The sequence below is a fragment of the Primulina tabacum genome, chromosome 4 (assembly GCF_025594145.1).
Source record: "Primulina tabacum isolate GXHZ01 chromosome 4, ASM2559414v2, whole genome shotgun sequence".
Classification (NCBI taxonomy): domain Eukaryota; kingdom Viridiplantae; phylum Streptophyta; class Magnoliopsida; order Lamiales; family Gesneriaceae; genus Primulina; species Primulina tabacum.
The window spans coordinates 41,889,276-41,901,708 of NC_134553.1; the positions used below are offsets into that span (position 1 = coordinate 41,889,276).

The following is a 12,433-nucleotide window of genomic DNA, read 5'->3' on the forward strand; positions in this document are numbered from 1 at the left end:
GAGGTGGTGGATAAGATTTTGACAAGACAGAGAAACTAGTGCATGAGCTTGTTATGTTAGATATGTTGTCAGTGACCTTGGAGAAGAAGATAAGTCGATTCATCACTAGATCGTGGGGACGATGTGAGGCTGATATTGATCGTGTTACTGAAATAATGAAGAAATCTGAGTGGATCTCATCTTATAATAAGAAGTTGTTCCTTGAGTTGGCGACTCCTGTTTGTTAGTTGAGAGATGATGTGAGTTTACCGAGACAAAATTAATAGAAAGATTTGGCTTCTTAGAAAATTTATTTGAAGAAAGGCTTGCAACGCTTCAACATACAAGATAGTAAGCCAGTTTCAACCTTTCTTCATGTTAACTTCAATTTATCCTCCGAGATGCGTCCTAGCACTGAAGTAGATATGATTGAATTGTCTCAAGTACCACATGCATCAGGAGTGAGAAGTTTGATGTTCGCCATGATTTGTACAAGATTGGGTGTTGTATAAATAGTGAGAGCAGTTAGTCGGTACATGACGAATCCTGGACGAGATCATTGGAGTACGGTTAAGAGTATCCTTAGATACATTAAGGTTACCTCAAATGCTGTATTATGTTTTGAAAGATCAAATTTTATAATCAAAGACTATGTTGATTCAGATTATGCATTTGATTTTGATAAGATGAAATCTACAATTAATCTTGTGTTTATATTTGCAGGGAAAGAAGAAGCTGGGATTTAAAACTATAAATATTTGTGATATTGTTTACTACATAATCAGAATATATGACATAAAAAATATTGTGAAACTGTCTTAATTTTTTTATATAAAAATATTAATATTAATATTTATAAATATGTGCATACTATGTTATAGTGTGAAACTCTTAATTTTTTTATATAAAAAATATTAATATTTATAAATATGTGCATACTACTGTGACAGTGGGAATCCGATTTCCTCGTTCTCCCTATAAATATGGTATGTAGCTTGAGCTCGTGGTTGGAGTGGAAAATGGCGACCAAATTTAATCTGCCGCGGCCGCGCCACGACACTCTCCACTTATTCACTTTGTCTTCACCACCGCGCCCCGCCGCCAAAACCCTCCGTGCCGCTTTCCCCTCCTCCTCCGCTGCATCGGCTTTGTCCTCCTCAATTCTTCCCTATGGTCCTTCTCTTCATAAAGGATACCCCCCATTTGCCATTGAATCAACAAAATGCATCTCCAACGACGGTGAAAGTACAGATAACAGTTACACATCACTGGACAAACGGTGGTTTACTCGAATATTTGATATTTCGGCTCTCAGAGTACCCGCAGACCTTTGCTACGACCTCGAAAGCCGATTCCGAGCCCACCTCCTCAACTGGCCTCGAATCATGAACATTGCCAGAGTACCTGGAGATGAAATAGATGACGAACTTAAGAGAATTTTACCCAATTCAGTTGACGGAGCAGAGGGAAATCTAGCTGCATTGAATTACGGAAAAGCTGAGAGAGACGGGGAGCCGTTGAATGCGGTGCTGCACCGGGACAAGCTTGCCGGAACGATATCGAGGCCAAAGAAGAAGAAAAATAGGGATGATGGGGAGAAGCGATTCATGAAAGGGGTTGGGAAGAACGATATGATATTCGTTGAGGTAATTGAAGAAGAGGACGAAGATATAAGTAGATTGCTAGGTGACAATATTAAGCGGGCAAAGTGGAGAGGTTCGACGAGGTTGCTACTTTTGGATGTGCAGTATGCTCTTAAAGGGATTGAGGAATTGCCCGAGTCTATCAAGGTTTTTGTTCTCGAACATTTTGGTACTCCCTGAACTGGAAATTTGTGTGGAAAATGGATATCATATGTGCCTGTTTTGACAGTTGCTTATGTTTAAATATGATGATTTTCGCATTGTATATTATAGTTAATCAAAGTAGTGATTTAAAAGTGGGTTGGGTTGGGATATACCTTGTTTTGTGGAACCTAATAAATGTGCTCCCACTTGACATAATTTTGGATTGCTGAAAAATGCACGGGATACCAGGCTTCTGCCCTATGATGATACTACTTTTCTATCGAAATCACTACAGCCCATCTTTTTGTGAATTATTTGTTACTAATTTATATGGATAAGTTCTCATATTATTATCAGATGCTTAATGAGGACAAATTTAACTCGTGTGATACATTTTATAGTTACCCACCTTATGAACTTGGTGTTGAGAAATTCTAGAATTTCTCTGAGGAATGAGGGATAATGTCAACCTATGATTGTGCTTGTCTGGCTTGCACGTTCTACTACGGTGACAGTAGAATTATCTATGAAAGCTCGTAGCTGATATTTAAATTTTGGTGTGCAGACAGTTTTGAAAGAACATGATGTGGATGGCATGACATCAACTTTTAAACTAGTGAAGTGCAAGTTGACTTTGTTTTATGATTACTGGCAGATGAATGAGGTATTTAGTTTAAGCACTGATGGCAGTAGATATTATCTTACTTCCCATTTCATTCTCTATTCCCATCCAAATAGTTGATTAGTTTTATGAGAAATAATTGCTCCCTGCCGGTGTCACATTGCCATGTAAATCAGGATTTTCTTGAGCTGAGATTTTTCTATTCACAGTGAACGGAAGAGATAACTCTTTGATGTATCTCTGGAATATTCTGTTTTCCTTCCCCAAATTGTCTCCCCTTACTCTTACCTACATGCCCCAACCAAACACACAGACACACACGCTATAGTCTATCTTGCATGTGTATGATATGGACACCAAGTATTGTTTGCAGATCTTGGAGGCTGTGCTTCCAAAAGGTATGACAATTCCATCGTCTTTTGAAATAGTTGGGCATATTGCACACCTGAATCTGAAAGACGAGCATCTTCCATATAAAAAAGTTATTGCAAAGGTATTTTCCATGTTCATTTGAGAAAACATCTTTATTCAATGTGGAGTTCTGATGTGTGCTAAGCTTTGTGCAACATTTTTTTCCTCTGAACTATATTGTTTACACCAGGTGATTTTGGATAGGAACAAGCGAAAGATCCAAACAATAGTGAACAAAATCGATGCCATTCAGAATGACTACAGGAGTATGGAGCTTGAAGTTTTGGCCGGAAATCATTCTCTTGCGACAACAGTGGTGGAGAACGGGTTGCGATTTCATGTTGATTTAGCATCAGTGTAAGTGTAGACAGGACTAACAGTACAAGCGTGGCTGCAACAGAAAGGATTGGTGAATCTAATGTCATTATTTTTGTCCGTAGATATTGGAATTCAAGGCTGGCAACTGAAAGGCAAAGACTTCTTCGTTGCTTCACATGCAATGATGTTGTTTGTACGTTAAATGTCATATTTTACCATAATTTTTTTAATTTCCTTTGAATCATTTAGAGTTTTAGCATCAATACTTGTTTCATGGCGTAACTAATAATTTTTTGCCATAAATTTTTGTTTATGGTTAATTGATCATGTAATCTACATGGATAATAATTGTCACGGCTTAAGAAAGTTGCACATTTAGTCCATGGACAGGTCATACCTGATAAATGGCATCTGGTGCTTTGTCAACATTGTCTAAGCTTATCTTATTTAAAAATGTTTTTGTAGTTGCCCTCCAAATTTGGAATATTGATGGTTAAAAGTGCTGATTAAACAAAGTACGAAACGTTTTTTTTTAATCAAGAAGGCACGAGGTTTTTTGGTACTTCAAACTGTTATTCCATTCTGTTTTTCATTACCTTCTCTGTTATATATATAATATGTACCAATTCGATACTTACTGTTTTGATTTGTTTGGCAGGTGATGTTTTTGCTGGAGTTGGCCCCATTGCAATATCTGCCGCTAAAATAGTAAAGCATGTGTATGCTAATGATTTGAATCCTTCTGCTGTTGAGTGTCTTGAAAGGAATTGCGTCCTCAATAAAATTAAGAGAAAGATAGAGGCATGGACATACCCTTATTCATGACTTATATATTTTTATTGCGATGGTTATAAAATAAATGTCAGTAACAGATTAATTTGAATATAAAGCTCAAAATGCGACCATATAAAACTTTCCCTGTATAATACATGCATATCCCACGTATACATCCATGTATGTTAAAATGAAAATTTTATTTATTTGATTTGTTCACTAGATAACATACGCCTTTTTAGTTCTTAATTTCTTGTATATTGCTTGTCGCTGTGAGGTGTTCCTTGTTGCATTATCCTACTATTTTGTCTAGTTTTTAGTGATACATTCTCATGGCTTTTAGGAGCAGTTATAAGCCACTTCATATTAGTCTCAGCCAGCCAGAGTTCAAATACTGACTCGTATTCCATCCCGTTATTGTCTAGGTTTACAACATGGACGGGAGAAGATTTATTGAAACAGTTTTTAGCTGCCAGAGAACTCTTTCAATTACTCAAGTTATCATGAATTTGGCAAACGAAGCATCTGAATTTCTTGGTATGCTTTGTTGCGTAACATTACTTTGCTATTCCAATATTTTAAATATGTGACTCATTGTATTTTCTTTGCCTTTTAATTCTGAAGTAAATATTCTTCAGTGCATTTTTGGACACATTATTCACATAAACTGCAAATAATTTGTAACCTGATGCGGTTTCTATAACTTAAGAGCATACAGCTCTTTCCAATGCTGGAACAACAGCTGAAGAATGTGCGTGACAATAGGTTCTAATCTCAATCTAATCAATTATCAGAATCATTTGTAGTGCATATGTGCTTGTGATATTATGGAATTTTATTCCTTCTGCATAACATCTTGAAAAAAGAAAAATTGTGATATTATGGAATTTTATTCCTTCTGCATAACATCTTGAAAAAAGAAAAAGGTGTACTTTGAGAACAGAATAGTTGTTGGGGCCATAAAATTTGGAAATTGACAGCATTGCATGTGTTTCCATCATTCATTCTTATGTTTGGATTGGACATCTTCCTTGTATACCTTGTTTGCTGTGGAAATACATTAGACAGTTGGTTCATTATTCTTCAGAAACTTGCTTGGTCTACATTTTGCATTCTTCAATGTTAAGTTGAGCTGCCAATGTATACGATAAGTCGTTAATGTACTTATACCTGTTTTGATTTTGACCGAATCCGTTGATGTCTTTAGGAGTTATAAAGTTGAGCTAATCTCCATGGTCAAAGGATTTGCACTCTAGTTTTTTCTACATTGGCTGTATGTGTAATAAGGATGCCAATACGCTTTGTCCCATGTTTAGAATATGGTTTTGTCTTCTTTTCTTGATTACTAATTTTTTTAAAGATTTTGTTGAATTCATATATGCACAATTGTTTCTTTTTGACCTTTTCTCTCGATCACGAATTTCTTCAAAGCTTTTGTAGAAATTATATCTCCATGTGACCATGTCACACAATCACATGTTTTCCCGCTTTAAACCATTTGAGTTGATTGCAGATGCTTTTAAGGGAATATTCAAAGAAAATAATAGGGGCAAGGAGTTTATCCTGCCAAGAATTCATGTTTATGGTTTCTCAAAAGCTCAGGATCCAGAGTTTGACTTTCACGAGGTATGGATTATTTGTGTACAATCATATTGATCCAGATGAACTAGTTAACCTTCAACGTCTTTAGCAATTTTCTTTCCTTTTTTTCCTACAATCCAGCGGATTAGAATTGCACTGTCAGAAGTAGCTTTTGAAGTGGAGATGCGCAGAGTTTGTCTAGTGGCCCCTGGGAAATGGATGTTATGTGCATCTTTCATACTGCCTGAAAGAGTTGCCTATGCAAAAGCAGGTTCAGTCTCGTAACTAAAACTTTTTCCATGTATGTACATAAAATGATAAAATATAATGCCTAAAAGTTAAGCCTGCACGGTTATACACATGTAACTTGACAAAAGTTGGAGAATATGAAAGAAGGATAAATAATGTAAAGTTTTTTGACAACTATTCCTTCAATTTATTCATGTCGTTTGCAAGGTCAACATAAGAATTCATTGATTTTATTTGCTTTTGTCACTCTCGAGGCTGATTTGCAATTTTTAGGATTAAGTTAGACTTTGAGGCTAACGATCATTGATTTTCATTGTATTCCTCATCGTTTTATTCACACATATTTATTCACACGTATCAATTATATGTGAATAAAACAAGAGCGTGTGTGTGTATATATATTATCAAATAGATATATGCCGCATGAGATTAGGCTTCCATTTGTACGAGGAAATTTAAGTTGAAATGTTCTATATGCATATTTTTCTGTGTTCTGAAATGGCAATGCGCCTACCTCAAATTTCAATTTGCCGCATGACGGACGATTTCCGTCGGGAATAAATATAGCAAGTGGACTAATTTAAGTTATAGTAAATGGATGATGAATCCAAGTATCGATTTCACATAGACTAATATTTAATTATTAGAATTTTTATTACTTAACTTAAGCTAGGCCATAGCCTTCTGTTCTCTTCCTTCTCAGCTTTCTCCCTTCACTTCTACTCCCTTCCGTTCACTCTCTTTTCTTTACGTGTCTATACTCTGCCTCCTCCTCTGGAGTTCTCTCTCCTCCGCCTCTCTTCTTTCTTTACATATCCGTTTCTTCTCCTCCTCACGCCTTTTCCGTGCTATTTTTTTTCTCCTTTTACGCCCTTTTCTTTTCTCTCTCCTCCTCAGTTCTGCTCTCTTCCTTTCCCCTCTTGCTTCTCTACCTCTTTCTCTCTTGTCACGCCCCTTCTGCGCTATTTTTTTCCCCTCTTTTTTATGCCCTACCTTATAAGTTTCTTTCACGTCTCCTTTTATCTCCACTTCATGGGCCTAATCCACCAACTCCTTAAAGCTCATGTCAAGTTCAAAAATTGTAGATAAGATTGTAAAGATTTTATTTTTAAAAATGAGGCTTTATATTGATCAAAATATGCGCGGATTTTCTTCCAAAACTTCAATATTATCAAGAAATAAAATATTAGAATATTTTATTTCCTTTCTTTTATTATTTTGTTTCCTTAGAAGTTTTGTAAAATCATCTTATCTCCCAAATTAAACATTTTTTCTCTTTTTTTCAAATATAGATTATTATAAAATTAATTCAGATAAACACATAATAAAAATTCTAGATAAGCACAAATATTATAAAATCAAATCCCTAAAATCTCTATAAGATTTGACCTTATCACCGCACAAAAAGAGACAACACATACATTTACCTTACTGCTCGTTCAGTCATGCACTGTTATTTTAGTAGCTTTCGTTGATTATTTTAGCCGATTAACCCCAGAGCCAAGAAAAACCAATGTCATGTGTCATTCATGAGGGAAAATGATATATTTGCATCTTCTAAATACATTTTCACCCAGTTCCTGTAGTTTACACATAAGATGTCATACACATAAGATGTCATCTTTGCAAGAAAAGCTCAATAATCATCCCGGTGTACCATCCTTCTTTTCCCATATTCTAGCAACTTCGTAACCAGTTCGTTAAACAAATTCAAGACAACATATACTCATGTATCTTAATCCGGAAAACAAAAAAAATGACAAAAAATTTCAAACTGCTACGAACCTGTACAATCGTGTACATGCAAATTCATGCTTGAAACTTTGCTTTTGCATAATTCTCATGTAAACATTAATTATCTCAAAATCAACAGGTTCACCAAACAGAAAATGACAGAATAATGGTCCATTTAACCTCATAAACTTATCTTGCAAAACGACAACACTACAATAATAGAAAATTCAATTCCGTTAAAAAATTAAGAAACATTACTACGAAAATAAGAAGAAGAAACATATGGAAGATCAACGTACTCCAATTCCTTTCTAGCAAGAAAGTCTGTCAACAATTTCCTCTCTTCATCAACTGCTTCTTCATGTCCACAAAAATCGGATATACATTCGAATTCATTCATGAAAACTTTGCCAGGAGTATTGCCTTTCTTCTCAACATCTACAAATTCCTATCCAAAAGTGGCGATATATTTAGTAATATAAGAGCAAACCCAAATATCATTAACAATAATATAACTAAAAAAAAATTAAACTTAAAATAATCAGTATGGGATTAAAGTATGCTTCATTTACCTATTTTGTCACTTTCTTCTTACGTCTTGGTGTTGAGCTAGGCGGAGTCACAAACATGGACCATTTTTTTCTTCACACGATCATCCCTATTCCTCACATTGTCAACAATTGAAAATTGAAAATAGTACGCTTCTCTAGTTCCGAAGTACCATCAACTGTTCCACCACTGCTCTCATCATCTGATCTATTTCTAAAGTCACCCCTAACACGTAATTGTTTTTATTCTTTTAAAACATCATCACTATTATGATTCAATGCATTACTTTTGGTACCAATTTCCATCTCATCAATTAAAGCATTCAAAGAATGAGATCCCTCTAATTCTTTGTTTTCTTTCGCCAGATTAGAAATAACTTCTTGTACGATTACATCTACAAAATCATCAAAGTTAGAGGCTGCATCATGTGTTAACTCAAAAGTAACTTCCTTGGTTTTATTAACATTCTTCTCATTTTCAACAATATTGTCACATTTATCGACTACAAACTATTTTTACTTAATTTTACGTCTCACATTTCCATTCTCTAATTCAGCACACCTCTTGTCAGTATCTTTATCTCATCCATTTGTTTCATGAAAATTTGCTCAAATTGTTTTGCTTCAAATCTACCATTTTCTTGCTTTAAAACACGCTTTATATCCAATAAAGACTTCTCTTCCTCACAAAATAGATGTGTCGACAGAACCTACTCATAATAAAAAAAATGTCAAACAAACCAACCATAAAATTTACACAACTACTTAATAAACTGAAATAATAAAAATTACCTGAGTTGAATCTATGCGTTTCAATAATGGTTCAGTGTCAGCGACATTTAGTGGGATCTTTCTTTTCCCCCACCCAAACAACCGAGGGTAAATATTTAAACTAAGTTGTACTCCTAAAACTGGGACAGTCTCATACAACCAAGCCTAAAAAAAAAAATAAAAGTTGAAAGCATACTAAGATCATAATTATTAAAGCTACATACTAATCATCAATCTAACTGTGCATCCATCAACATAAAGCTTTCTTCTGATTTGACATATTTCTCGATACAAAAATGGGAATGCAGAGTCTCTCCAAAGCATATTCAAAAAATATTTAAGATCATTGAGATAAAGAAATATAAAGCCAAGACTGATATAATTACCAATGAGGAGTATTATGCAGTTAAAAATGAACAAAATAAAAAATCTAGCAAAATCATCAACGTCACTCTGATCATCACTTCTTACAAGTAAACATAGTTTTTTCATAAATAGCTTTTCGGTTGGTGTTGGTGACCTTTCCGTCAAATGACGCGTTAAAAATATGAGGTCCAGTTCATGTCCAATTCAATTGGTTGACCACTATGATGTAGGTCGAGAACAATAGAGAAATCATCTGACTTGAAAGGGGTGATAATGTCATCACCAACAACAAAAGAACATGAATCAACCTGAAATCTGTTTAGAAAATAATCAATCCGACCACTACCAATCTCAAGGACTAACATATCAATCCGTTTAGCGAAAGGAGTATCATTTATCTGACTCATCTGCTGCTCGCCTAGGATTGCCTTCAATTCTCCCATAACAATTTTAAAATATGTAGGGGAACATCGTGAAAAATATTCATTCGCACTCTTCTACTTTTCGTGATAAACATTAACTGGTTTGTCTTCTACAACATTTTCTATATCAAAAACCAAAAACAAAGTTATACAAATAATTAGTATAAACACAACTACAGAAAACAAAAAAAAAACCTAACATATATATATGCAACAAAAAAATTAACATTAGACAATTGTCTTTCATCTTCGAATCCAGCTATGGTATTATTTTGGCACATCATATATATCAGAAAATATTTGGATTCAACATTCCAAATGTTGATTGTGCTACAAATAAAAATCATTTTGATTTTGAACTCATTGAGTTTGCTTTTCACCACTACAAAAAATCAGCGTTAAAAAAACTAATTTTTCTTGTACCATGGTCACTAGTAGCCGCTCAAAAAATTAAATAATAAATACTTACCCCCTTCTTAGCTTGGCCCGGGAAGGAAAGAGTGGCTAAGAATGGGACGACAGTGTTCCGCCGGCAAGATCGTTCTGATCTTGGATTGAATTGTACATAACACGATAAATTTGGAATAACTGCCTCAAAATTAAACACTAAACCTAATTTTTGAATTTCAGCAAAGGTTCAAAAATTCATTCCCGTACAACTTAACAATCTATTGAAAAGCAATACCAAGAACAAACCTCAGAAATTGGGGAAGATCGGTTGCCAATACCTTATACAAACAATAACAGTTTCAAAACCTCAAAAATTTTTAAACAAATAACAAACCATAGAAATCGAGGAACATGAGGTTCTCCTTCGTACCTTTCTTCGATTTCTTCTTATTTCTATAGTTGTTTGGCGTTTATTCTCTGTTGTATCTTCTACCGATTTCTCCATTTTTTCCCCTTTTCGTGCGTCTGAGTTGAAATATTCATTCTTATTTGGCCCATTCTTCTTTCACTTCGTCGAAATCGATTGTTGGGAAATGGGGAGAGAGATAATAATATAGATGTTATTATAATATATACATGGGTATTACTGAGTTTTACTTAAAAATGAGGGCAATTAGATATTTTGGTCTTCATTAGGTAGTTAACACAAAGATATTGGTTTTGTCTTGGAGTGATAATAAATATATTTTTAGCTGGGGACTGAATGCAAAGTTTAGATTGGTTGGAGGAATTTTTGGGCAATTTGCTCATATTTTATTTTATTTTTAGCTTGTATGATATTATCAGTGAGTTCTGTAACAATTCAATTATATTGAGAATTTATTTATTGTAGTTTTGAGTCCGAATAAACATAACTAAAATCCTAAAAATTTAGGCAATTTATAAGTTGAAAAATTATGTGACATGAATAATTATTTTAATATATGATTTTTACTTATAATCATTTAGTTCATGATCAAATAAAATTTACAGTCAACATCTATTAGGTGTCAACTGCTAAGTTTGTTGTATATTTGAGTTGATAATTATTTATCAAATATGATTTTGAAGTAAACTGTTGGAAACTAAATTCTGGAGTTTGACAAACTGATCAACCAACTGAAAATACGAACCAACTGAACTCAGCAACTGGACTTAATAACTGAAATCGACTGTCTGATCAGTTGGAAACCGATCAGTTAATACATCCAGCCGAATGCCTTAAAGTTAAGTATCTCTCAGCTGAAGATGTCTCGGGAAAGAACTTTCAACCGACAAAGAGACATAACAGATTACAACTGAATATGAAACGCCGCACCACAACCAAGACTACCTAGAACAACGCATTCCGGCTAAAGCAATTAAGACGCCGCAAACAAAGTCCAAAGAATAATGAAGTGGAAATCAACGGATACATATATTCAAATTTATCTCAAGTTACCGTTGGAAAAGAAGCATATAAATATGACAGAAGAGCAGCTGAAAATAACAACGAAGTGAATACTATTCAAAAAGCTTGCTGTCACTCTGTCAAAATCTCAGCTCACCTCTTACTTGATTTATTCGTAGCAGTTAAGGCTACAATTTGAGCTTACAAGCAAGTTGTAATAATCATTGAAATTCGATAGTGCTAAGATCAGTTAAGCACTGAGAACATTCTGTTATACTAAGAGTTTCAGTTTTTGGCAGTGTTAAGTCCAAGCTGAAGTGGGTCAGTACAATTCTTGTATTTGATCAAAGTCTTTTAGTGAATATCCTATCCTTGTGATAGAAGGGGTGACGTAGGAGTAATTGAAATCTCCGAACATCCAGAAACAACCATTGCGCATTTTATTTTTGTATTCTATCTTTCAGTCAGTTACCTTCCGCAACTGATTCAGTTTAACTGATTGATATTGATCAACAAGATTCCGAGAATCAGTTTGTCACCAAACTGAACTCAAAATTTGAAAAGATCAATTTTAATTGTGAGTGTTTATTCAACCCCCCCTTGTAAACACCTTTGATGCGTTAACCGATCCTAACAAGTGGTATCAGAGCGGGTGAATCTTGTTCTTGAATACTTTTGATATATAAACTTGCTAGCATGACTTCATTCAACAAAATTCCTATGTTCTCCAGAGAAGAATTCGATGATTGGAAAATTAGAATGCAAGCTCATTTAGCAGCACAAGATGATGACATGTGGTATGTCCCTATGAAGATTCTAAAAGCAAATACAGCAATTGCCATCACAGAAGGGGCACCACAAAGAATAGAAAAGCCCAGAGATGAATGGACAACTGAAGACAAAAGAAAAGCAAATCTTGACAATGTGGCTAAAGACATTCTGTACAAAACGCTGGACAAAGTAACTTTCAGCAAAATAAAGATGTGTAAAACAGCCAAAGAAATTTGGGAAAAGCTGATCCAGCTGTGTGAAGGAAATGATCAAACCAAAGA

General features: G+C 34.5%; 1 protein-coding gene across 2 annotated transcripts; it reads left to right on the forward strand.

Annotated features, from left to right (window-relative positions):
- Positions 1-915: 915 nt before the first annotated feature.
- Positions 916-5,895, forward strand: LOC142543284 (tRNA (guanine(37)-N(1))-methyltransferase 1-like). Of its 2 annotated transcripts, XM_075650449.1 has the most exons (9): positions 917-1,769; positions 2,332-2,430; positions 2,762-2,881; positions 2,990-3,156; positions 3,240-3,310; positions 3,776-3,918; positions 4,317-4,428; positions 5,405-5,517; positions 5,614-5,895. In XM_075650449.1, the coding sequence occupies exons 1-9, from the start codon at positions 963-965 to the stop codon at positions 5,755-5,757; spliced, it is 1,776 nt and encodes a 591-aa protein (XP_075506564.1). In that variant the 5' UTR covers positions 917-962; the 3' UTR covers positions 5,758-5,895. The 2 variants fall into 2 exon arrangements, with proteins under 2 accessions (XP_075506565.1, XP_075506564.1); XM_075650450.1 differs by lacking the exon at positions 2,762-2,881 and having other exon boundaries at positions 916-1,769.
- Positions 5,896-12,433: the final 6,538 nt, after the last annotated feature.